Source organism: Ornithorhynchus anatinus, chromosome 4 (genome assembly GCF_004115215.2).
Source record: "Ornithorhynchus anatinus isolate Pmale09 chromosome 4, mOrnAna1.pri.v4, whole genome shotgun sequence".
Taxonomy (NCBI): Eukaryota; Metazoa; Chordata; class Mammalia; order Monotremata; family Ornithorhynchidae; genus Ornithorhynchus; species Ornithorhynchus anatinus.
The window spans coordinates 14,837,812-14,864,673 of record NC_041731.1 but is presented as its reverse complement, the minus strand read 5'-3'; the positions used below and the strand labels follow the sequence as shown (position 1 = coordinate 14,864,673).

Below are 26,862 nucleotides of genomic sequence, written 5' to 3'. Positions count from 1 at the left end.
AGCAGGAGGGGCAGGAGGGGCAGGAGGGGCGGAGGAGGGCGTCCGCCGCAGGGATGTTGCACTGGCATGAGGAAGTGGAGTGGGGAGGGGAGGGACCGAGGACGCTACGAGCAGCAGCAGGAGGAGGAGGAGAGGGAGGAAGAGGAGGAGGAGGAGGAGCGGCGGTGGCACATGGAGCAGGAGCCCGCTGCCTGCAGCCCGCCCCGCACCGACCAGGTAAGACGCCCCCGCGCCATCCCCGGGCCCGGCCCGCGGGGGGCATCCTCCACGCTCCCCGCCCCGGGCATCCTCCACGCTCCCCGCCCCGGCTTTTCCCCCGCCGGCGCCAAAGCGGGCAGGGAGACACCTGTTCGAGCCGCTGCAAAGTTTCCCGGGGTCCGGGGGTGTTGGGGACCGGGGAGGATCCCCGCAGCCCCCCGGGACCCCCGCAGGACCCAGGAGTCCGGGAACGCGGGGCGCAACGGCGGCCAAAGCCTCGCCCGCCGGGGTTTCCTCCCTGCCCGGTGGCAGAGGGGCGAGGGGTGCAGACCCCACGGAGCCGCGCACCCCGAGCTAACAGCGCTCGGGCCTTGGAGGAGAAACGCGACGCGCACCCGGGAGGGCTGGGGGGTGGTGGGGGGGGGGGGGGCGCCGGCTGTTAAAAATTGCATCTTGCTATACTTTAGCTTTTCCAAATACGTAAAGAAAAACGAAGAAATAGGGAACGGCCAGAGCTGAGCAATTTCAGGAAGTCATTGTGAAAGAAAGCTGGAAAGATTACAGGGGCTCAGCCAAGCAGGTTGGTCCCACCAAAGCCAAGATTGCCAAGGGTGACATTCCCTTTGAGTCCCCTCGCCACATGATTTTGCTCAAACTTTACGGCGGAGGGAAAGGGGAGGGAGAGAGCAAAACGTTTTTTTTTTTGAAAAAAGAAAAAATAGGCGGAGAGAGAAAGAGTGAAAGGAAGGTGGGGGGGGGGGGGAGTGGGAACAGGCCAGAAAACTTTAGATTTATCCCCCAAAGTTGCAGAAACGAACTCGGGCTTTAGGGAATTGATCTAGATGCTGGGAAAAACACCGAAGTGGGGGAAGAAAAGGCAAGTTGGAAACGTCCCGCCCTGGGTGGAGGGAGAGGCAGAATTTGGACACCTTCCCCCCACCCTCTTTGGATGTCCGAGTGTTTCTGGCAAAAACAGAAATCCCAAGGAATCCCAGTTCCTTCTCCGATTAAAGAGAAATAGAGGGATGATCTGGATCGAGGAGGGGCCGGGTTTGTTGAAGCCCCACGCCCGTCAAATCCATCTCCATTCGTGCGCAATGGCCCTTATGTAAAAATCCCAGCACAGAGGATTGGCAAACTGAAGTTTTCCTGGAAGTTTCTTAAGTGACAGGAGGTGGGTGCAGCTTTAGTCCAGGCTATCAGCTGATCCTCCATTTATTCCAACCAAACCGTACTCTTTCTGCCGAAAGGTTGTTTCCCCGCACCGAATCCTTTTTAAAGCGTGCCTCTAAGTTCTAGTAAAGGTGAAAAAAAGAACGCAAGCTACGGCTTAGCTGGTCAGTTTCAGTGGGGTTTCCTCTTTGAATGTCATCGGAAAGCATGTGAGCGTAGTTGGAGGGGTTAAGGCTGAATCGAGAAGTTGGCAGTATTTTCACAAGTTCCTTCTGATCTCTTCTTGCAAAATGTGGGACGTGCAACTCTGTATCGTTTAGAGCAGAAAGGAAACAGTATTCGTGATATTACTGGAGATTTCTTTCTCAAAGATGTCAGCCTACCGAGTTGCTTCCTGAGGAACGCCATGTGGGAAGTAGGTGATTTTTAAGCCTAATTTGGGGGGGGGGGGGGGGAGGGTGTCAAAATAGGCTCCTTGGAGACTTCTCTCTCTGTGGAAGCCGCATTTTCCTAGTGGAGCCAAGAGCGGAGGTCGAGCAGGATGAAAAGTTCCCTTCCGTTTTGTCTCCCGCAAGATGAATAGGTGCCTGGAACCAGTATATGTCTATAGGCGCCCCATGACAGCGTTACCCCAAACACACACACACACTTCAGCACAGTCACATAGAAAACTGAATGCTTTCACGCCCATAACTTCAGACACTTTTGCTTTGTTTAGGGACAAGGATTCAAAGAGGTAAAAGAGTTAATCTTAAATATCTTCCCTAAAATAGTAGTCACCTTATTTTAATTTTCCCAAACATCTATATAAATCCTAATGTAGAGCAAACAAAAAGTAAATTCCAGGGGAAGGAACCACCTTCTGTTGAATAACGGTGCTTGTTTCAAGTTACTGCCGTTGTCTGTGGGTAACAGACCTCACTTTAATAAGCCTTACGTGGAAATACATTGTCAAAACTAGGGTGAAATCAGGCTGGGGTGGAAGGCTTAGCTTTGTTTTATTGGAACAGCTTTATTTTTTCCTTTCCAATTTTGTAATTTCGATAGTCAAATTGGGGACACAAAATGTCGGGTCACAATATCGTGGCAAAATAATGTGTGCTAATTGAAGTGGAAAGATGCTGGGCCTCTTTTCAAAATAACACTTTGAGAGGTGATCGTTTCTTTTCTAAAATCGGTAACGAAGCCTCGGTTGTTTTGTGACCGTAGAATTCTAGTCTGACAGGAGATTGTTCAGAATTCACCTTTTAAAATGAATCCAGGAACTCCTTTTCCCAATGAAAAAGTGCAAATGTCCCCAAGTTCTAAAATCTTCATAAAGGGTGGCTAACCTGGCCTTTCACAAAAACTTAAGATGAGAAAAATGCCATTCCTTCTCGATCCAAGGTAGTGATTGAAGCCTATGGGAAGGGGATTACTCAGAGAACTCTGGCCTGTCTGTACTGTAGCTGATTTATGGCTTGCCCTTCCCGATTTCAACTCCCAAATTTATGGTAAATACCGGATAAATGTACAGGACTACAACCCAGAACTACTCCAACCCAAAAATGAGATTAAAAACCACCACCAGCCCAGAGTCTGAGAAAATCAAGTTCATGCCGCAGGGAATGAAAGTCCTTGAAGACCTAATCAAACTCTTTGAGAAAACAAGGTAAATCCTGCTGCCTTGGGCAGCAGAGCTCTCCTCTGTCATTTCATTGTTCGGCAAACCCAGAAGGCTTGAAGAACGGAATTCTCACCGATGCCATGTCCCTCTTCCACTATTCAGCAGCTGCAGGCGGGGCGGCTTGCTTGTGAAAAGTTTGTGGCGGGAGATGGGTGGTGATTAATTGTGTTGAAAATATAGAGACCTTTGAATTAAGAAATTTTCATTGATCTTGTGTTCATAGCACTTGGTGAATGTAGTACATTCACACCGTATCGAACCCTCAAACCTCAAAACTTAAAAAAAAAAAAACGAAAGTAAGGAGAGTAAAAATTGTGAAGAACACGTTTATCAAATGGGAAATTCAACTTTTCTGTCCTGGATTGTGGCCTCACACGAAGTTTTGCCTTACTTGATCGGGGTCAGAAGACTAGTAAAAACTAAAACAGAGCTTTTGTAATTCTGGAGGTGGAGAAATATACCTTGAATTTGCTATTGGAACTGTAAGGTGTTTTTTTTGACTATTGAATATTCATCAGATAATGCAACTGCACTTAACCCAGAGCACAGTCCAAGAACGACACGGTTTTAAAAAGCATTCTTGACTCTTTGCCTCCTGCCGTGATCAGAGTCGCTGTGAAAAAGTAAGCATTATCCCATGTTGCCCAGTTCAAATCAGTATATATTCCCCACAGATCCAGATCACAGTAGGGCCAAATCAAGCAGTTCGAGGCCCTCCGGTAAGTCAGCTGCTCCAAAATTAAGGGAATTAGTAGTTTGCAGAATTTGGTAACTGTGTAGTGCAAGGAAGAGAAGTGACGGAACTGGGAACTGACTCCTACTGGCAGTTGTCCCTCTGTAGGATTTACACTGGATTCTGTAGTCCCAAAGTGCTTTACAGTCTTTTTAATTATTTGTTACAGTTCATCATGACCCAGTGGTTTGTTTATCCCATTTTCCATTGTGAAAACAGAATCGAATAACTATCTCTGAGTTATTCTCCTGGGAGCTTGAGTCCAGTTTAGTAGGGTGCCGCAGACACGGTTTGTACCCACAACTTTCATGTGTTGCCTTATGGACATGTCAGAGCACTCCAAAAAAATAGCCAGTTTTTAATTGACCGGAAGCTCAGGGAGGTGATGGTTTACAACAGGAGTAAGACTTAGGCTTTAAAGAGAAAGTGTTATGTTTAACAATGGGAATTTCCAGCTATAAGTCCAGACCGACTGGTTGTGGACCTGATTCAGCTGCTGATATAGGCTGTGGCTCGTGGTACTTTGTCAGTTCACCTGACCTCCTTTTACCCTTCTGTGAAATGGTTACCCTTCTGTTAGCTTTTGGTGAAGCACGTTACCGTTCTCATACCGGAAGTATGTATAGCACCCTCCCTTTTTCATGCGTATACTTCAGATTTGACATTTTATGTTAGCTAAGTAAAACTCTGGGAGATATTACTTTTTAAAAGATTAAACATTACAAGTTCAATAAGTCAGAAGTAAAAGGAAAAAGAAAAGGACATCATAAAATGGGCACATCTTGCAACAGGAAACTTCATAAGCAGGTAGCCTTATTTGGGATTAGATAACGCACGAAAATAAGGCTGGAGAGTTTTAGACACAATTTATTTCCCCATGGTCTTCTCCTGGGACTAGGGAACTCAGATTCTTGTTGAATTAAGTGAGAATCACATGCACAGAAGGGCTGAAGAGTCGAATCCTAAGCAGTTGATCAACCGAGCTTTTTTTGGGGTGGGAGAACAGACCACGTCCCTGTCGCTGCTCAGCCACACTCTCTTCTGTATTTAGGCCGGTCCAGTTGGACATGCCAAGGAAACTTGAGGTTATCGTTGTGGGCCAGATCATCTGATGATGTTCTGTTCCCCGAGGGATTTGAGTGTAGTTCTTAAATCCATATTAAAAATCTACGGAAAATAGAATTTCTTTGGGAAGTGCTATTTCACCTCGTTCTCTTTGAGGAAGAAATTTTCATTGGTGAGGGCAGGAGTGAGTCTTTTCACCTTATTCGATATAGCTGAGTGCTCAGTATCTCTTTCTTCCTCTAAGTAATATCCTAGGAGTCGGAAAGCTTTGCTCCCAGATTATCTTCATTTACCCATGTCTGGAGTATTAAATTTGGGAGATGCGTGTCGTCGGTGTGATGAAGTAGATCATTATGATTCATTTTCATGTGATGCTTTCTGGGTGTCCCCTTGCTCCACCTTCTCATGTCTAATGGAGAGGCGGCCACTGGTTTACAGTGTACAGAATTAAATGAATTGCTAAAGTGTGGCCCTAATTTAGAAAAAGTGTGTTCTTCGTATTTTCTCATTCAAGTGTGCAAAGATGCATTTTTCTTTAGAAATCAATTCGCTCTCTCAAGTAAATCAGACCATTTGTATTATCACTTCTGCTTTGAGAAAGTTATTTCAATCAGGTTACTATTAAAACTGAATTAGAGGAAAATGTTAACAAAGACAGATTTTTAGGTAAAGTTCAAGCTTCCATTTTTCTGGTAGTTTTTGGAGCTTGTAAAACAAATCTGAAAAATTAGGAGAATTACATAAAGCGTTTGAAAAAGCCTTCTGTAAGTATTGGAATATATTATTGTGTATTCCATAAGCATCTTTATGTGATCTGAGTACATTTTTTCTTTAGCAAATGGCTAAAGTATAGGGCTTCTATTCATGTGGAAACAGGATCTTCACTCTTATTTTTGATTTGTGCTTGTATGTTCTGTCTATTCCTATGGTAAAAAATAATTTTCCTAGGCAAAATTGGAACAATAAAATCTGAATTCCATTAATAAGACATCTCCTAGACTTAATGGAAAATGTTGAATTTAAAATCATTAGGAGAAATTAAAATGAGGAATTGATCTTTCTTAAACTTTTCTGAAGCACTCTAAAATTCCCTCCAGCGCTTTTAATGGAAACTAGAGAGAGTGAACAGCCCCCCTAGTGAGATCCTTAGTTTTAGGCGGTAAAACTGACCTTTTCCTAGTTATTTGTGTTAAGTTCTATAATGGTGAGGAAATTAAAGTAGAATTAAAATAGACACAGTAGAAATGTGTTGATAAAAATCACAGTCTACTCTATCAAATTGTAATGATAAAGTTAATCAGCACAGCCTAGTTGAGAAATTGAACACCTAATTAACATTTTCTTTTAAAACTAGTTTGGAAATTTCAGGTCCTTTTTTAAAAAAAATTTTCTTTTCCAAGAGTTTCCCCCATCCTTTAAGGGATTGGACCCTCCAGGATATCCTGCCACTAGAACCTTTGTGTCACATTTCTTCAGAGTTCAAGGGCATTGATGTGATTTGCTATGGAAAACTAGACTAAAACAGGAAAATGATATGCTTTAAACTTGGCCATTTCTCCCATTTCTCTGTTCAGTTTTCATGTTCTCTGAGGCAGTGGAATGTCCCAACAGGGCTTAGGTGGTAGATACAAAAATGCCCCATCCCTCATTTACTCATTCCAGAGGAAGGAGATTTTCCTAGTCCTGTCTCCTCCCTCTGCAGCCACCAGGAAAAAAATATACCAAATCCATTAAAAAAAAAATCTAAGCTCCTGTGGGTTCTTTCCTGATTTAAGTCTTGTGCACCAGATTGTGATTTCCCTTCTATAGAGGAATTTTTATTTAATGGTGGCCTAAGAGTTAGTTAATGGATTTGGATGCTGCTAAAATCATACTGTAGATGGGACTAATCTCACAATTCTAATTTTTGCAACCTCACCATAAGAGTGCAACATAGCAAGTGTGGCAACTTCACTCTGTACCCTTTGATGTCAGGGGTACTAAATGAAGTCTTTGAAATCCTGAATCTGGTAGAGATTTGCAGAGAGATAAAAGAAATCTGATGTGTCTAAGTGTTACTTCCCATAACTTGAACGGCACTCTAGCAGGTATTCGTGAGCTTCCCGTAGAATTTTTTGGCATATTTTAATGGGAAAAATGAACCCTTTGGAAAGCAGGGTGCATTTCATTCTGTGAACATGATGATTTCAGAGAAGCAGCGTGGCTCAGTGGAAAGAGCCCGGGCTTGGGAGTCAGAGGTCATGGGTTCTAATCCTGGCTCTGCCACTTGTCAGCTGAGTGACTTTGGGCAAGTCACTAAACTTCTCTGAGCCTCATTTACCTCATCTGTAAAATGGGGATTAAGACTGTGAGCCCCACGTGGGACAACCTGATCACCTTGTACTCCCCTTCCCCCAGTGCTTAAAACAGTGCTTGGCACATAGTAAGCGCTTAACAAATAGCGACATTTTTTTTTTCAAAGCTCTCAGGTCCCAAGTCCAGCTTTTCCATTTACCTTTCCCAGGTTAACTCGCAACCTCCTCTTTCCTATCCCATGGCTCTCCACAAACACTCACCTGTATTCACGATGTGTTCTTGTGACTGATGTATTTTGTGTTTTCTGTGCATCACCCTATTCAGTCCGTTTGTGGTCACGTAGTCAATCTGTGTGCCTCTTCTCTCTCTGTTTGGTGCACAAATCTAGGAAGGAGATTGTGTGTAAACGTAAGGATGCCTAGAGCAGTGTCTGACTGCCTGTGGTCATTCAGTTAATGGTTGTTGCAAATGCGTGAGTGACCATGTAATAAAATTGATGCATGCAGGTGCGGGGAAGCCAAGATTTCGGTACTCTCTTCATCCTGTTCTCTTTCCTGTGTCCAGACACACTCTTTCATTCATTCATCCATTCAGTCATATTTATCGAGTGCTTACTGTGTGCAGAGCACTATACTAAGCGCTCCCATAGTGTGTGCTGTGCCATTCTCAGGGTAATTTGCTTGAGCACAGTCCCCTGATACATATGTATAAATTGAGGAAGAAATTTTCATTGGTGAGGGCAGGAGTGAGTCTTTTCACCTTATTCGATATAGCTGAGTGCTCAGTATCTCTTTCTTCCTCTGCCTGTGCTGCCTGTCTCTCCCCCATTTCAGCAAAGCTGTGCATTAAATGAACACGTATAAGCCCACTTACAGGTTTGGGGGAGAAATGGCGTTACGTACTGCCATTGGAAAAACAGCTTTAGGAAGCTAGTATGCCATTGTTCTTTTTTTAATAGTATTTGTTAAGTGCTTACTCAGTGCTAGGCACTGTATTAAGTGCTGGTGTAGATACAAGCTAATCAGGTTGGACACAATTCACATCCCACATGGAGCTCCGAGTCTTAATCCCCATTGCTCAGATGAGGTCACTGAGAAACAGAGAAGTGAAGTGACTTGTCCAAAACAGTCGATAAACGGCAGGGCCAGAATTAGAACCCACATCCTCTGACTCCCAGGCCCATGCTCTATCCACTGGTCAGTACTGCTTCTTCCCTGAGCTTTCGCTTGAGGGTCCAGATTTTCATTTTCCTCTGCAACTCACTGTTATCTCCATTCATGGGGTTCCTTTTGAAGTCTATGGAAGGAGAGGAAAAAAAATGAAAATTTAGGATGAGGTCTGGCAAACTCACTTGGAATTGGATGGAAGTGAGTTCAGGTAGAGTGTTTGTCCCTGATCATACGTAAAACAAAACATTCATAGATATGATGTGGGAGAGTGCAGAACTGTACATTCTCAATATATAGCGCACAGTTTTAATCTTGCAAAAGATTTTTGAGGTGTCCAGATAGATGGAGCAGGTCTGCCCCTAGGTCTCTAAAAAATGTGATCCAGCCAATTCTGAAGTGTGTCAGGGGTAACTTCTTTGCTGTATCATAAACTGTCGTGGTAGCTAAAATTGGTACTCTTTTTTGAAATCTGACTTTATGAGTCAACTAAAATCTATTAAGGCTCTTCTTTTTTTAATCCTGCTCGAATAACTCTCCTTTACCAAAAATAGATGTGTCAAGTTTCTGAACCGTTTTTCTAAGGGTTCCAACCATTCACCCTTTTGACCCTTCCCTCTTTAGGTTCTATTTCATACCCATGAAAAATTGCCGGTGGAGAATTGCATGCACAAACTAGTTTGCCCTCCAGAGGAAGGCCAAGTGGTCAATTGCACCCACAGCAAAACAGCCAATTTACACACAATTCTGGCTGCCTCTATTCATTGTAGGAAGAACAACAATCAAATTGGAATCCTAGCATTTTAGTTCTTGGCTTTCCATTTTTCTTTCTATTAGGAATTGGTGGAAGGAATGGAATACTCAAAAAAATTATTAGAAACAAAATTTTTAAAACTAAAGAAAAAAAGATATAGAACACCAAAGAGAAGTACCCTAATAGAATGTCAAATAGAAGGGAACGTGACTACCAGCTCTACTGTGTTACTCTCTGCCAGTCACCTAGTACAGTGTTCGACACACAGTAAGAGCTCAGTAAATACCAGTGATATGATTGACGCCCCGTGTTTTCTAAATGCTGTTGACCTTTTTGTCTCTTGGCTATTACAGCCTCAGACTTTTTCAAGTAAATTCTTGTCATATTTACTCACCCTAATAGAGTAATGAAGTTTGTTTCTTTTAAGGAGGTTTCTTACATGTGCATACGTTAAAATGAAATTAGAAATGTTGGCAATAGCATCTAAAAGAGGTGAAAGGGAAGTAGTGGAGTGGTTTCAGAAGAGTAAGGTGACATATGAGGAGAACTATCAGGGGAAAAATCATGTGCCGAACCAAATCTGCTTGTACGAAGCCTACCGTGAAGCACCAGTTCAGTAATAATACTACTAATAATAATGATGGTATTTGATATGTGCCAGGCACTGTACTAAACTAAGTGCTGGGGTGGATACAAGCAAATAGGGTTGGACACAGTCCCTGTCCCACGTAAGCCTGGCTCAAACCTCATTTTACAGATAAGGGAACTGAGGCCCAGAGAAGTTAAGTGACTTGCCCAGGGTCACACAGCAGGCAAGTGGCGGGGCTAGGATTAGAACCCATGACCTTCTGACTGCTAGGCCTGTGCTTTATCCACTACACTATGCTGCTTTATTACCCACCCCAGCACTTAGTACAGTGCCTGGCACATAGTAAGCGCTCAACAAATACCATTATTATTATTTGTAGGAATTCAACCAAGGCATAAAAGCAGCCACCCACCTCTCCTCCCGCCCCAGCCTGCTCAGAGAATCCTAATGCCAGAACTTTAGCCTGATGGATAGACTCTATTTTGGACCTTTTTTACAACTACTCCCTGATGCTCTCTTTCCTCCCTGGTAGTGCTCTGGATGGCCACAGCAGAGTTCCCACAGTCTGTGCCAACTGGCAAAGGGGAGAGGGGAAACGATTCTTGAGAGTGGACAACTGCTGTCCATTGTGTAGAAACCCGGATGGACTAAGATATACATATGGATGCAGTCTCACAGAGAAAGTACCCCTTCTGCATAAGCCTTACCTACTTAATCCTCTGATCAGTTAGGTTTAAAAGTTCTAGTAGCCGGCCTTTCAGTCAATCCATCGAATGTATGCATTGAGCTCTTACTCTGTGCAGACCACTGAAAAAATAGGGTTGGTAGACACTATCCCTGCCCTCAAGGAGTTTACAATCTAAGATGGGAGATAGACATTAAAGTAAATTACAGGAAGGGAGAAGTGACATAGCTTAAAGTTAGGAAAACTAAGTGCTACCTGGACTAATAATGATAATAATGTTGGTATTTGTTAAGCGCTTACTATGTGCAGAGCACTGTTCTAAGCGCTGGAGGAGATACAGGGTCATCAGGTTGTCCCACGTGAGGCTCACAGTTAATTCCCATTTTACAGATGAGGGAACTGAGGCACAGAGAAGTGACTTGCCCACAGTCACACAGCTGACAAGTGGCAGCTGTGACTAGACTTAGGTGACTTGGAAGCGCAGCGTGGCCTAGGAAAAGAGCATGGTCCTAGGATTCAGAGGGTCGGGGTTCTATTCCTGGCTCTGCCAATTGCATGCTCTGTGACCTTAGGCAAGTCACTTAACTTTTCTGTGCCTCAGTTTCCACAACTGTAAAATTGAGATTAAATACCTGACCCAATTAATTAAATACCAGTAAGAGAAGAATCCCTACTGAGAGTTCCATGTGGGACAGGGACTGTGTCCAACCCAATTAACTTATACCTACCCCAGCACTTATGACCATGTTTGACACATAGCAAACACTTAAATATCACTAAAAATGGGAGGGAATAGAAGCGGGAGATGAGAGATTAATAATAATAATAATAATGCTGGTATTTGTTAAGCGCTTACTATGTGCAGACAAGGGAGACCTCCTGGAGGAGATGTGATTTCATAAGGGCTTTGAAGATGGGGAAAGCAGTGGACTTCCAGATAGAAGGGAGAGAGAGATCCTTAAAGCAGGGAGAGCACGGCCAAGAGGTCAACAGCAAGAGAGAAAAGAGCAAGGCACAGTGAGTAGCTTGGCCAGAGAGCAGTGGAGAGTGCGGTGGTGCTATGTCGTTGGAAGGGAGCTAAGATAAGTAGCAGTGAGAAAGTTGAATAAGCGCCTTAAAGCCAATCATCAGGAGTATCTGCTTGATGCAGAGTGGAATGGGCAACCATTGGAAATTTTTAAGGAGTAAGAGGCTTGAGCCAAATGATGTTGAAGATGAGTATGGCTTCTTTTGCATCAATAAGATGTAATTGGAATTTATGACATGTTTTCAGCTTGCCTCCAGGTTTGTTCCATACAAATATTTCCCTAGTTGGACCATGAAGGTTGAGGCTCATAGTGCTTCTGAATCCATCTGCAACAATTTTAAACTCCTCCTGTTGATTGTGTGCCCCTTGAGGTCGGGGATTCCATATCATAAACATTGTGTTCCCCCTGATATCCATAATATTAGAAGCACAGTAAATGACTGATGAAGGGAATTAAAGAACTGTCTACCTAGGTGATGGAAGGGGAGATTGATCTGGTATATTTGTGCAGGGTCAACAGATCCTCTGGCTAAATCATGGCTACCCTTCCCTTTTCCTCTTCTTTCCTCTGTAGCAAATTTTTGAAATTTTTTTGCCTGAATTATAATAATGATGGAACTATTTCTTATTTATAAAGTACTATAATCCGATCCTGCCCAGGTCCCATCTCACGAGGCGCCAACAGTCCAATAGATTTTTTTAATCCCCATTTTACAGATGATGAAATTAAGGCACAGAGACGTTAAGTATCTAAAGTCACTCAGCAGGCAAGTCGCAGAGCTGGGACTCACACTGTGATCTCCTGAAATCCATCGTGTGCTCTTTCCACTAGGCCATGCTGCATTCCAGTGATGATGATAATAGTAGTTTTCGTTAAGTTCTTACTCTGTGCCAAGATACTGTAATGCTAATAATTAAGGTATTTGTTACGCGTTCATTGTGTGTCAAGCACTGTAATAATAATTATCTTGGTATTTGTCAAGCACTTGTGTGTCAAGCATATACTAAACGCTGGGGCAGATACAAGATAATCAGGTCCCATTTGGAGCTCACAGTTTAAGAAGGAGGAAGAACAGGTATTGAATCTCCATTTGGCATATGAGGGAACTGAGGCCCAGAGAAGTTAAGTGACTTGCCCAAGGTCACACAACAGACATATGGCAGAGCCAGGACTAGAACCTAGGTCCCCTGATTCCCAGGCCTGTGCTCTTTCCCCTTGGCCATAGTGCTTCTGGCTAATTTCTTCAATTCTCCACTTCATTTTGCCAGGGTAACATGAAAACCGCAGTGTGATTTAGTCATCCTTCTCTAGAACCAAGGGCTGCCATTTGACTATGCAGATTCCTGTGAAGAGTTTCCTTCCCGGCCTAGGTCAATTTTCCCTTTCTCAGTCAGAACAGAAATGGTGTCAATAATAGTAAGTGGCATCATTCCCACCCTAATTTTCCAGTAGAAAATTAGCCAATTTTAGCCTGCTTTCGCCTATTCTATATTAAGGGCAAAAATGGATACTCAGAGCCAACATGATTCCAGGGGTGTTTGAGCTCTTTTCAAGCACATGCATACTTCTACACCTGCCCCAACAACCTTAACATCACTATGTTCGATAATGCTATGCCTTGCTTGACAGAGTAAATTTTAGACCTTTTTAGCATCCCATCTTCACTTCAGGGGCCCCAGGATGGAGTTTACGGGGAGGGCAAGGGCTACCAACATCCTTAGATTTCAGCTATCAATCAGGTGGATTCTTGGAACAATCAAGAGGCACCTTCAAGGAAACATTCACCGTGGTTCTGCCGTCTTGTCTTATTGAGTCCAACATAAAATGTGTGCTAGACCAACTGAGCTTAATTATGAAAGAAAATAATATTAGTCTTGAAACTTCTTTTCTTTGGGTTGAAGTTGTCGCTGGGTCCTAGCAAGCAGCAAGAGACTTCACTCAAGTTCTTTTCTATTTTTCAGAAACTGCCACACTATATCCCTGGTGTGGACACAGTATCAGTGATTATTCATTTGGTTTTGGTCAACGAAAACTCACTTCAAAGCCACCCTGTTTCATCGAAATGGAGATATGTCAGTTAGATGTGAATCAGTTTTAGGGACAGAAACTTAGTGCACTTGCAATCATTTTCTAGAGAATATTTAAGCAGCAGGAGAGAAGTTTCACCTTATTTGAATTTCCATTAACAAAAAACAATACGGTTTTGCTTTGTCAAATAAAATATGTCTATACAGTTCTCCTATTTGTACAATCCATTTAAACAATTAGGTTGATTATTTTTCAGAGTTCACTGTACTGTGTGACCATTCAGTTTAATATAAGGGTTATTATTTTCCCCAGCAATAGTAGTACCTTACCCTTACTTTTAGATAACACCTTTCCTCCTCAAAACCTATAAGCACTTTGACCTCCTTAGAGAAATACTTAAAAGACAGTGTGATAAGAGTTTTCCATTTCATTTTATGATGAATTGTCATTTGCCACTAGGGTTCCAAAGTCAGGCAGATCTAGGTTATTCATTTGAGAGTAACCTCGTTTGAGAACTTGGCTTGTGGAGAGTGATGTCATCAGTCTGGGTAGTGAACCCAATTCGTGTCTTCGCCCATTGGTTTCCAATTCCTTTTCTGCGAATAGGTGTCTCCCCTTCTCTCTAAACATCTGGGTGAACAAGAGGAACTCCCTAGTTCAGAGCACAAAGAGCAGTTTCAGGCTGAACGGGGATTATACCCTACCCATGCGTTTTTCTGTCGAAGGAACTTCTGGAGACCTGAGACGTTGGTAAGCCCGAGCTCCGAACGAGAAACCTCGATTTTTGCCCCACTGAACCCTCAGTGCGCTTGTCCGTGTACCGGGGGGGTGACTCGGAACTTAGTCTATGGAACATTCAGAGTGTTGCAACATACGGGGCAATAGCTTCCCAGTATTTGTAACAAATCTGAGGAGCTAGCCATCTGTCAGCAAAACAGGAAGGCTCCAGTTCCCTTTCTCCCTCGGGTTTGTTTCTCTATTTTAGGGAGCTTCACTTCTCCCTGTGAAGAAGAGAGGTGGTAAGAGCAGAAGGAAGGAGTCTTGAAAGAGTGAGGGACAAAGACCGAAGCTGCTGTTTTGCCCATCTGCCACAGCTTGAGGTGTATTCATTATTAATGGAGATAGTGAAGAGCTGCTCAGATATGCAGCCCTGCCTGGGTAAATGAGACATTCTTCAGCAAATTGCTTCGTTTTTTGATTGCTGATTGTACGCGTGTCACCAAGCTGACTCAAGGTTCATCGATGCATGCTCAGTAAATTAGAAAGAACATAACTATGGATCAGCCAAGAGAATGAATTCTGTGCCTACAATGACCCAGGGCCATTTAATTTTCTGCTTAATTTTGTTGCAGTCAGTTTGCATTTTGGGTTATTATGCAGTAGGAAATTAACAATAAATAACAAATTTGGTCTTCCTGGGCTTGTAATGATATTTTTATAAATCTTTGTAATGCTGTTTTTAAAAGGATCAAGGTCTGTGCCAGTCTGATACCCCAGCAAGTACACGAAGAAGGAAATAAAGAAAAAAATGCATTATTCCTGCCAGATAACCTTGTTGTTAAATAGGAAAGGTTTTCTTTCTCCCCTTTTTTCATTAATATTTCGCGTTAACTTAAAATCCCGTTTTCTCTTTCTCAGATAACCTGAGGAAAATGGAAACAGATGAGCCTCAAGACATGTCCCAGATTTCAGGTGAGATCCTTAAAAACTTAGTCTCCCGGGTATAACATCGGTACACTACTGTCCCATCGCTCAGTGGCATGACGACAATGCTCAGTTTGGAGAGGAGACCCTTAAGAGTGAAAAGTTCAATATAGTATTCATATTCTAATCAAATATAAAGTCTCTCAGATTATTAGATTTTTCAAATGACTTTGAAAGCAGGCAGAATGAAAAGTGGCTCTTCTATTGTTAAATCGGGTATCATCTTGGAAAGCCTCAGATTTGAGATTTTACTTCTGGGAGGAAATGGCTGATTGCCACATGCCGGACATAGGAAAGATGAACGCTGGTGATGGCTAAGAAAATGTCATGTGGTGGGTGGGATTCTGGAAGAATGTCAAGTGTGGTGCCTCTGTGCTTAATAAATACCACTGATTGATGATGTGGAGTCAATCCATTGTGTGTTAAGGAGGTCCTTGCCTTGCATCCTTCTGATTTCCTTTGATCCATCGCACCTTTGGAAACCTAGAACCAGGAGGGATGGCAAATAATAATAATGGAAATTTATTAAGTGCCTACTAAATATTGGGGTAGACACAGTGGTCAGATCAGACACAACCTCTGTCCCTCATGAGGCTCAATGTCTTTGTGCATGGATCTCATGATCGTCACTCACTGTTAAAAAATACCCTAAACTCTGAAGTGTTTCACAGTGCAGTCAGTTGCTATCTTGAAGAACTGTGAAGTAAGAACTCTGGGAAATATACATCACCTTAGCAATCTAAGGATCTATCTGGCCTGCCCTGTCTTCTCCCAAGAAATTCAGGTTTTAGTAATTTCTGGAGGGCTTCTTCATCTCCCTGGTAGGAAATCAAATCACAGACCGGTGCCTCCTAAAAGGGAAATATTCTAACCTGGATCCAAAGTTGACTGTTTTAAAATAATTTTCCTATTTTTATGGTACTTGTTAAGCGTGTACTTTGTACCAAACATTGTTTTAAACATTGAGGTAGGTACAAGATAAGCAGATGTGACCCTAATCCCTGTCCCATTGGGAATTACCATCTAAGTAGGAGGAAGTAAGATCTAACCCCCATTTATAGTTGAGGAAACTGAGGCTCAGAGAAATGAAATGGCATGTCCAAGGTCACACAGCTGACAAGTGGCAGAGCCAGGATTAGAACCCAGATCCTCTGACTCCTAGGCCTGTGCCCTTCTCATTGGACCATGCTGCTTCCCTTAAGGAGCGTGGAAGTACATTTTACATAATGTGTTTGATTATTAATTTATGTAATTAAGTAAAGTTAAATGTACTTTATATGTGCTTTTTATTCGATCAAATAATTCCCAGGATTATTCCCTTTTGAGTCTGAGACTGAATCTGAGGTTGTAAGACTAGGCTGGAAAGGAAGGGGAGATATTCTTCAGTATTGCTGTGGGGGTTTGAAGGAGAGGATGGAGGGCATTAGTTCTGTTCAGCAGTTTGCTGGAAACTGGTTAAAACCAACTCTTCAAAGCTTCTTTTATTTTTTTTACTTTCTGCTGCCCTGTTGAGACATTTATTGAGTATTTATTTTAGGTGCTTCATCTCCTCATGTGACAGAGTTCTTGGAATCCAAATTTCCTTTATGTTTCCCTTTGAATAAGAGCACTGAACATGTAATAATAATCTGCAAGTGAGTGACTGTTCAAATCCTGAAGAGTGAGCTGAGGGCTTTTCGGGAAAATACAGAAAGTCTCACTAGAACATGATTCTTAAGTCTGGATTTTCTAACAGGCCACCAGTGTCACCTGAGCTCATACTTGAGCATTGTTCCAGTTGTTATTTTCTTATTAAAAATATCTCTCTGCATTCTTGTAGGGTGTAAATTGCAAACTAATGGGAAGAGTTTCCCAGCGTGGAAAAGCAGGTGGGGAAAGGGACCGATGGTGGAGTCCCTGCAAGGGCAGTGTAGAGAGGTGTCTGAGGCTTGCCACAGTGGCTACTGCCTAATCTAAGGATGTTCCTTTATTTAGAGACATTTGCTATAAACGGATTTTTCTGGCTAAAAATTGTGAGTACTTTAAACCCCAAAGAACTGAGTACTTTGGCAGAAGCAGTGTGCCTGGTGGAAAGTGCACAATGCTGGGAGTCAAGGACCTGGGTTTCAATCCCACCTCTGCCCCTGGCCTGCTGGGTGACTTCAGGCAAATCACAACTTCTCTGTGCCTCAGTTTCCTCATTAGTAAAGTGGGGATCCATTACCAGTTCTCCCTAAGACTTTGAGTCCTTTGTAGGCTAGGGACTGTCCAACCTGATGAGCTTATATTTATCCCAGTTCTTAGCAGAGTGCTTGACATATAGGAAGAACTTAACACTGACCACCCTATCCAGCAAAGAGCAAATGTCACACTACTGTCTCCTGGATAAATATTGGCCCTTCCCATTCTAATTTCCTCACTTTCAGCCTCGGGTGACTTTATTGTCGAGAATTTTATGCAAAATTATGTAGTGGATTTGAGAAGGTGGAAACTGCCTTAAGTGTGAAATCTGAAGACAAGAATGAGACATTAGCCTCCACCACGTCCTTCATTAATATAGGTTGCATGATCTCAAATGGTAAGAGATGCTTTCTGGGGGAGTGAGTGTCTGGAAAGTTCTACTAACTTCTAATCCTCAGATCTTGATTTTAGAGATTATTATTCCATGGATGTTTTTTCTCTTTCAGAGGTACATGATGTTGTATATTTCAAGGAAGTGGAGAGAATAAATATGGCTTTCCTTAATGACGTTAAAGTAATAACATTAATAATAGTATATATTAAGCACTTACTATATGCCAAGCAGTATAGTGAGTGCTGCAGTAGGTGAAAAAAAATCAGGTTGGACACAGTCCCTGGGGCTCACAGTATATTAATAATAATGATCATAATAATATATTTTTTAAGTGCTCACTCTGTGCCAAGCACCATTCTAAGCACTGGGGTAGGTACAAGGTAATCAGGTTGTCCCACGTGGGGCTCACAGTTTCAACCCCCCTTTTACAGATGAGGTAACTGAGGCACAGAGAATTTAAGAGACTTGCCCAAAGGCCACACAGCAGACAAGTGGCAGGGGTGGGATTAGAACCCACGACCTCTCACTCCCAAGCCCTTGATCTTGCCACTAGGCCATACTGCTTCTCTAGAGTATGCAGTAGAGTAGAGAAGCAGCGTGGCACAGTGGAAAGAGCATGGGCTTTGGAGTCAGGGCTCATGAGTTCGAATCCCAGCTCTGCCACTTGTCAGCTGTGTGACTGTGGGCAAGTCACTTAACTTCTCTGTGCCTCAGTTCCCTCATCTGTAAAATGGGGATTAAGACTGTGAGCCCCACGTGGGACAACCTGATTCCCCTGTGTTTACCCCAGCGCTTAGAACAGTGCTCTGCACATAGTAAGCGCTTAACAAATACAAATACCAACATTATTATTATTAGTATAAGAAAGAGGGAGAACAGGTACTGAATGTCCATATTACAGAAGAGGAAACAGAGGCTCAGAGAAGTTAAACAACTTGCCCATAGAAGGCAAGTGGTGGATCGTGGATTAGAACCCAGATGGGAAGCAGTGTTGCTTAATGGATAGAACATGGGCCTGGAAGTCAGAAGACCTGGGTTCGAAGCCCAGCTCCATCACTTGTCTGCTATTTGACTTTGGACAAGTCACTTCACTTCTCTGTGCCTCAGTGACCTCATCTGTAAAATGGGGATTAAGCCTGTGAGCCCCATGTGGGACATGGACTGCTTCCAACCTGATTAACTCGTATATATCCCAGAACTTAGTAGAATTCCTGTGTCACAGTAGGCACCTAAGAAATGCCATTCAGAACAAAACAACAACAAAAAAGCCCCCATGGTCCTCTGATTTCCAGGTGTGGGCTTTTCCCGTTCCCTCCACTAGGCCATGCTGCTTTTTCAAAAAAAAAAAAAAAATGAAAATAGGCTAGGTCAGTAGTCAATAGTCAAGGGAGTAGATTATTTAAAATACTTTGTGTAATTTAGCAACATTCTCTAAATATAGAGAACCTTATTTTAGCTGTTTTTATTAGAAAGTAAAATGTTCCCCACAGAGTCACTAATAAATTTTCTTTTCAAATTGTATTATAATTTTAAATTATATTACAGAGGGTGCTTAGCAGAGGGCAGCATGGCCTAGTGCATGGAGCACGGGCCTGGAAGTAAGAAGGAACTGGGTTCTAATTCAGGGTCTGCCACATGCCTGCTGGGTGACCAGGGGCAAGTCACTTCACTTCTATGGGCCTCAGTTCTCTCATCTGTGAAACGGGGATTGAGACTGTGATCCCTATGTGGGACAGGGACTGTGTCCCACTTGATCAGCTTGCGTCTACCCCAGGGCTTAGAAAGATGCTTGACACATAATAAGTGCTTAACAAATACCATCATTATATGTACATAAGAGCTCTGGGGCTGGGGATGAGCTGATTATCAAGTGGTTAAGGGATCCAGACTCCACTTCTTTTGGGGGCATAAAATACCTCATCAGCTGTATTTAGTGCAGACAAGTCTGCTGATGATTTGAAGTAAAGAGGAAACTGACATACATTTAGACAGATGACATCTGCCAGTCATAAAAGAAGACTCATACTAGTAATACTACTTATTAAGCCCGTACTAAGTGCAGAGCTCTGAACTAAGCACTGGGAGAAAATACAGAGGTGGGAATTAGACCCAGTCCCTGTCCCTGAGGGCATTTACAATCTAAGAGCTAATCGACCTTAACCAATAGCCTTCTTCCCACCCAAACCATTTGTTGCTATGCTCTGTCCATACTGAAGAAAATAGTGTCAACTACCTTTGAGGATTTTGTTTTGATTTGATTTTTTTTGGTTTTGAAAGATAAAGTAGATTGGGACAACATTGGCATCCAATCTTATACTATGATGTGATATATTCTGCACTTAGATGCGATATACCCAAATTGCATATTGCTATTCTCTGCCCATACTATAAAATTGTAATGTGTCAGCTACTTTTGAGGTTTTTGTTTTGATTTGATTTTTTGGTTTTGAAAAATATAGTGGATTGGGACAGCATTAGCACCCGGTTCTGTACTAAGACGGGTTGTCTAGATGGTTCGTGCTATTTTGTGCAATAATTTGAGTAAACTATGGTAAGAGGAGATTGTAGTTGAATGAATTTTATTTTCTTTGGAGCCCATAACTGTTAGTTCTTTCAGAAAAGCCACATTTTTCCAAATTAAATTTATATTCATTATATTTTTTAGGTTCTGGAGCAGGGGAGGGCTTTTTATTTTCTGTTTATTTACCTTTCTAAAACTAAAGCTTTTAAAATAAGAGTATTTGAGAAAACTAACGTATAGTCATACTTTCTTGTATCTTGTGGATTGAATCCTTTACAACCACAAGCATTATCCAGTGCTAATAAATTGGGCAAAATTGCTTAAATAACAACAATGAGCTAATTTGGAGGATTTAGAGAGATAAATTTTTACCTGGCATAGCTACACATACACATATGTCTCTCTCCCACTCTCCCTCTCCCCTCTACAGTCTAAGACCTGGAAGGGTTGGGATTGACCACCTTTTGGATAATTGATAATTTCCAGTTGTCATCCTGGGTCATGATCCTCCCTTTTCCGATGCACCTTTATTCTGAGTGATGATGGGATTAAATTTCACCCTGAAGAGTAATCAGCATACCCTTCCATGGGTTAAAACAATGTAGACTCATCAACATAACTGGCTTGGTGATATTTAGCTATGCAAGTCCAGAACTGTGTTTGGAACATAGTAAGCACCTAACAAATATCATCATTATTACTATTATGATGTGTGTGCATATCCATGTATTATCATTATTATTTCTGAAGTGCTTACTTTGTGTCATTCACTGTTCTAAGTGCTGAGTTAGTAACAGCTTAATCTGGTGGGACAAGGACTGTGTCCCACATGGGACTCACAATCTAGGTAGGAGGAAGAACAGGAATTAAATCCCCAATTTACAGATGAGGAAACTGAGGTACACAGATGTTAACTCACTTGCCCAAGGTCCCAAAGCAGGCACCTGGCAGAGCTAGAATTAGAACTCGGGTCCTCTGACTCCCAGGTCCATATTCTTTCTTCTAGAGCACTGGTCCTCAGGCATGCATGCATACACATATATGTTTCTCCAAGGGGAAATGGAGAGGAAAAGGAAGAGGGAGAAAAGAAGCTGAAAAGAACAGAGAGTTCAGGCAAGAGAGATGCTAGCAACCATTTTACTCATGAGTTGGGGAAGAATATAGGCTGCAGGTGAAACTATTGTTGTGTAATGTGGACCTAAAGGTTATTTGTAATAATGAGATTTGGTTTAGCGTTATTACTTTAACATCAGTTATGAATCTGGGAACCCTTGTTATATTTTAAATGGAAAAGGGGTGGGCAATTTTGTGAGTTAAAATTAATCTGTAAAAATGGGGGATTGCTATTTGGAGGTTTCCATACAATAGGAAATTTATCAGCATAACAGTTTCAAAGCTCTAAAGCCATAAAATAAAACCAATCTGCAACTGGAATCAAGAAGAAAAACTCGTAGAAGAATCCTTTATAACTCATTGCACCCTACCACCGCTCTTAATGCGATCTTTTGTCACATCAGAAATATTGTACTAAGCTGGGGAAAGGTTGTAAAGTCGAACTTCTTTCCTAAGAAGATGTAGAACTTAATTTAACCTATTCTAATTTTAGTTATTTAATGCAATCTTCTAGGGATGGCAGCTTGGAGCATTTTCCTCCTGGTCTTTGCCTGTGGGTGAATTTGACATGACATCATTTTTGTTTTCTTAAATGGCAAACCACCACTGACATTGAGTGCAAATGATTAATTACCCAGCCCCCAAAGGATGCTAATGATTAGTCACCAGAGGAAAAGCACGCCATTTGATCTAACCAGGTGGTTTGAAGAAAACTGCCAAGATATTGGAATAACTGTAGTAGAAGAGTTGAACAATTTCATTTGCAAAGTGTTTCAACATCCAGACTTTTCTTGAAGACGGTCATGGACCTCTTGATGTGGTACAAGCAAGAACTTGTTGGTTATACTGCATGTCAAAAGTTGTGGACAAAAAAAAAGCAAAAACCAAACACAATTACAAGCCATCTGGCTTCCTGCTCCAGGAGACAGGCATCTGGCTCTTCCTGATCAGTGATCAGATTCCCAGGGGATTCCAGGGTAGGATGAGAAGCAGCGTGGCTCAGGGGAAGGAGCACGGGCTTGGGAGTCAGAGGTCGTGGGTTCAAATCCCAGCTCTGCCACATGTCAGCTGTGTGACTGTGGGCAAGTCACTTCACTTCTCTGGGCCTCAGTTACCTCATCTGTAAAATGGGGATTAACTGTGAGCCTCACGTGGGACAACTTGATAACCCTGTATCTACCCCAGTGCTTAGAACAGTGCTCGGCACATAGTAAGTGCCTAACAGATACCAACATTATTATTATTATGGTAGGATAGGGAGATCCCAGACTTCATGCCGCTGCCAAGCGCTTAGTACAGTGCTCTGCACATAGTAATCGCTCAACAAATACCATTGGTAATGATGACGAGTACCAAACAGAGCAGCAGGGGGTAAATGACACAGTTGAGATCTCAAATACCATTCTTTGGCATGGTTTAATACCCAATTTCAGGGAGACCAGTTGCTAACTTGGCTTCCTTAGTCTTTCCCTACCCCCCTCTTTTCCAGACTGAATGGATCACCCTGCTCCAGGGTGGTGGTGTGAGCCTAAGCAGGAAGGGACTGTAGCTACAATATTTTCCAGAGCCCTTTTTCTCTTCCTGTCTCTGTTCTGCCAAGTCTTCTTTCCGTCGTGCCACCCATCACCCCCTCGCTGATGATGTGGCTCAGGAAGTTCCATAATGGGGGAAGGGACATAGATTTGGGTGCCTGATTTGAGCCTGGTCCATTGGATGGCAACATAAACCCATGCTTAGCTCTAAAATCAATGGTATCTACTGTGTGCAGAGCACTGTACTACATGCTTGGGAGAGTACAACATAAACACATTTCCTGCTCACAACGAACTGAAAATGTTTTGCTGAAATTATAAAACATAGTTTGAAGGAGAAAAAGTCAGTCGGACAATCAGTAATATTTTTGAACACCTACTGGGTGCAGAGTCATTCAGTAAAGTTAGAAGACATGATCCTTTCCTTCAAGGAGTTTACAGCCTAGCTGGGGAGGCAGTCATAAAATCATTTCCATCTTTTCTAAGTTGCTATTCTTGTAGAATGCCGAATAAAGTCTACCAAATTTCTATTTTCTGAGTCTTGAATTCTAATGGCTTGTATTACGAGATATAATACTAGATGTGAACTTTATTCTTGGGGACATTTGAAATGACAAAAACATAATTCTAATTGCCCTTTATCTGCTCTGGTGTAGAAAGTAAAGCGATTATTTGGGTATATTATCTATGGAAAGCCAGGTACTTGGGTAGAAAATGGAGGAGAAGGAGGAGCTTGTGTGTGTTATGAGAAGAACTGGTATTTGAAAGCGCAGTAGGGGCTGCATGAGCAGGTGGGATAGCCTTGTAATATAACTTTATGGTATTTGTTAAGCATCTACTGTGGGCCAAGCATTGTGCTAAGTGCTAGGCGGATACAAACTAATCAGGTTGTACACAGTCCATGCCCCACATGGGGCTCACAGTCTTATTCTCGTTTTACACATGAGATAACTGAGGCACAGAGAAGTCAAGCGATTTGCCCAAGGTCACCCAGCAGACAAATGGTGGAGCAGAGATTAGAACCCAGGTCGTTGCGACTCCCAGGCCCGTGCTCTGTCCACTAGGCCATGCTGAGCTTGTGCACGTTCTGAGAAGGGTCGGTAGGTGAAAGATCCAGGATGTTTTGCAGTGGGAGCTATGGGAGCAGGTGGGGTGGTCTTGAAGCAGTAGTAGAAATAAGAAATAGTACTTATTAAATAGTAGCAATTATACTGACTTATGCGGTTCTTATTGTTTTTAATGTTATTTGTTAAGCATTTTCAAATACTTGTCAAGCACTGTTTAAAGTGCTGGGGTAGATACAAATCAACCAGGTCGGACACAAGCCCTGTCCCACATGGGGCTCCTAGATCTTGTCTGTCTCACCGCCGTCCTCTCACCCACGTCCTGCCTCTGGCCTAGAGCACCCGCCTCGTCATATCTGCCAGACGATCACTCTCCCCAACTTCTGAGCCTTATTAAAAGCACATCTCCAAGAGGCCTTCCCCAACTAAGCCCTCATTTCCTCTTCTCCCACTCGCTTCTGTGTCACCTTTGCACGTGGATTTGCACCCTTATTTCCACCCTCTCTTAGCCCCACACCCCTTATGTACACATCCAATATTTATCTATTTATATTAAGGTCTGTATCCTCTAGACTGTAAGCTGCTTGTGGGCAGGGAATGTATCTACCAACTCTGTTATATTGTACTCTCCCAAGTGCTTAGTACAGTGCTCTGTACACAGTAAGCACTCAGTAAATATGATTGATCGATTGATTAGAAAGTGCTAGTGCTTGGCATATAGTAAGCACTCAATTAATACCACAATCATTGTTATTAGAGCAGAGATTTCCTACCAGGGATAATTTAGTACTGTATGGAAAAGTACTTTAGGGAAATTGTATTGAAACTACGCTAGCAGGTTCCACTGCTGCCGGGAAGCTTCTTGCTGGGCTCCCCTTAAGGAAGAACTCCAAGGATCTCAGCAAGAAGAGGTGTCCAGGTCGGACTGTGGTGAGCCAGAGGCAGCAGAATCTCCAGCAGCTGGGAACGGAGGAGGGTCTCTGCTTTCCTGCTGGGTCTGCTCTGCTTCCTTGGTCCTGGCTCTGGGGAGTGTTTGGGTAAAGGGAGATGGGTGGGAAGGTATCAAGAGGGCGAGGCAGCATGGCCTACAGGAAAGAGTACGGGCCTTGGAGTTAGAGGAGCTGGTTCTAATCCCAGCTCTGCCAATTGCTTGCTTTGTGACCTTGGTCAAGTCACTTGATTTCTGTATGCCTTAGTTTCCTCATCTGTGAAATGGAGATTCAGTACCTAGCCTCCTTCCTCCTTAGACTGGGAGCCCAATGTGGGACAGGGATTGTGTCCAGCGTAGCCATCATACACCTACCCCAGCACTTAGAACAGTGTTTGGAAAAGCAGCATGGCTTAGTGGAAAGAGCACGGGTTTGGGAGTCAGAGGTCCAGGGTTCTAATTCTGGCTCCGCTACTTGTCAGCCTTGTGACTTTGGGCAAGTCACTTCACTTCTCTGCGCCTCAGTTACTTCATCTGAAAAATGGGGATTAAGACCGTGAGCCCCACAGGAGACAACCAGCTTACCTTGTATCTACCCCAGTGCTTAGAACAGTGCTTGACACATAGTGCTTAGCAAATACCATCATTAGGATTACTTAACACATAGTATATGCTTAATAAGTACCATCAAAAAGGAGACAATAAGGGAAACCTCTCGTGGAATCTTCAGCTCTCCTTGGTATCATTTCTAAAAATGTCTGAAAACCTCCGGCCCCTCTAGCTTACCCTTTGACAGGACCTGGCTGCCAGTAATGACCCATCTTCTCCTGGAGCGAGATCATTTACTTGAGCTTCTTGTCTTCCCAGGGAAGGAAAGTCCTCCAGTAAGTGATGTCCCTGATGATGCAGATGAACCTATGCCTGTGCCAGAAGACCTTTCTACAAGTTCAGGAGGACAGCAGAATTCAAAGAATGAAAGAGTTTTAGGTAAGAGGCCCAGACTTTTATTCAGCATTCTGTTACTGTAATCCTCCTCCAAGTCAGCTAGCCCAGACCAATTCCAGAAAAGCCTGATTCAGGATGTCGTGTATTCTTTTCTCAAAATGCAAGGGCTGGGTAGAGTGCTAATTCCTCATAAAGGAACCTGGAAGACTGTATCTCTCCACTAGAATTTCAGAGTTGAGATAGTGTGTGCACTGCCTTCCAGGAAAACTGTTCTTGATTCCTTAGAATCCTTTGGGGTTCTTTATCATGTGGGGTGTCTGTGGTTTCAACAAAGACACCTTCACTTTCAAACCAAGAGTGCTCCTCTTGGAGAACCACCAAAAGAAGAAATCCCGGTTGTAGAGGTAGTCACGTGGGACAGGAACTTGCAGACCACTTCAGTGCTGCGCACTCCCGCCTCAGCCATGCCAGCGAGGACCTGCCCTTTGGATATGTTGGTGGCCCCAAGGAACAGCAGGAAACCCCACGTCTGCAGGTCCAGATTCAGTCCTTTCACCAACCTCAGAGTTCCGAATGCCAAAGCACGGACTTGGGGGGTTTGGGTTTGAGTTTACATCTATGATGAATCTCAGGAAGTCATTTTTTTTTTTACCCCTGATGAGATTACCCATTTTATGACAAAATCTTCTTCTTCTAAACTTATTTTTCATCCCTTATTGGGATTTGCACTCTAGGCATGTTTTCGGAATGCTCGAGTCTTGGCACGAGCATTTCAGAACACTAGAAGGTCTCTTTTCAGAAGGACCCTCTGAGAATGAATCTCTTTTGATTCTCACTTAGAATTACTTAGGAGAAGGCTAGTAGGGATGTCTAATATAACTTATAAGGGGGTAGATGGATAATATCCTTTTGGCACCCATTTCTCTTCAGCTGATTCTAGTAAAAAACAGGAACACTGTTGACCATAGGTCCGTTAGCTGGGAGATTTCTCAACATACAATGAAACAACTTAGACTATGCCTTCTGCCCAAAACATCAGTGCTGTGAAATGTGCAGATGGATATCATTAAAGAAAAACCTCTTGATAAATGGATTTTTAAATGAAAAAATTATGTTCTTCA

The 26,862-nt window shown here is 42.8% G+C and overlaps 1 protein-coding gene across 16 annotated transcripts in view; it reads left to right on the top strand.

Annotated features, from left to right (window-relative positions):
- Nucleotides 1-134: 134 nt before the first annotated feature.
- The window catches only part of IKZF1 (IKAROS family zinc finger 1), a 139,100-nt gene continuing 112,372 nt past the window's right edge, over nt 135-26,862 (top strand). For 15 of the 16 annotated variants that reach the window (XM_039911720.1, XM_039911719.1, XM_039911718.1 and 12 more), the window contains exons 1-3: nt 135-216; nt 15,019-15,072; nt 25,664-25,783. In XM_039911720.1, the coding sequence (XP_039767654.1) occupies nt 15,033-15,072; nt 25,664-25,783 (160 nt within the window). In that variant the 5' untranslated portion in view covers nt 135-216; nt 15,019-15,032. Of the gene's footprint in view, nt 217-1,538; nt 1,787-15,018; nt 15,073-25,663; nt 25,784-26,862 lie in introns of those variants that run through there. The other variant, XM_029063314.2, reaches the window with a different exon arrangement.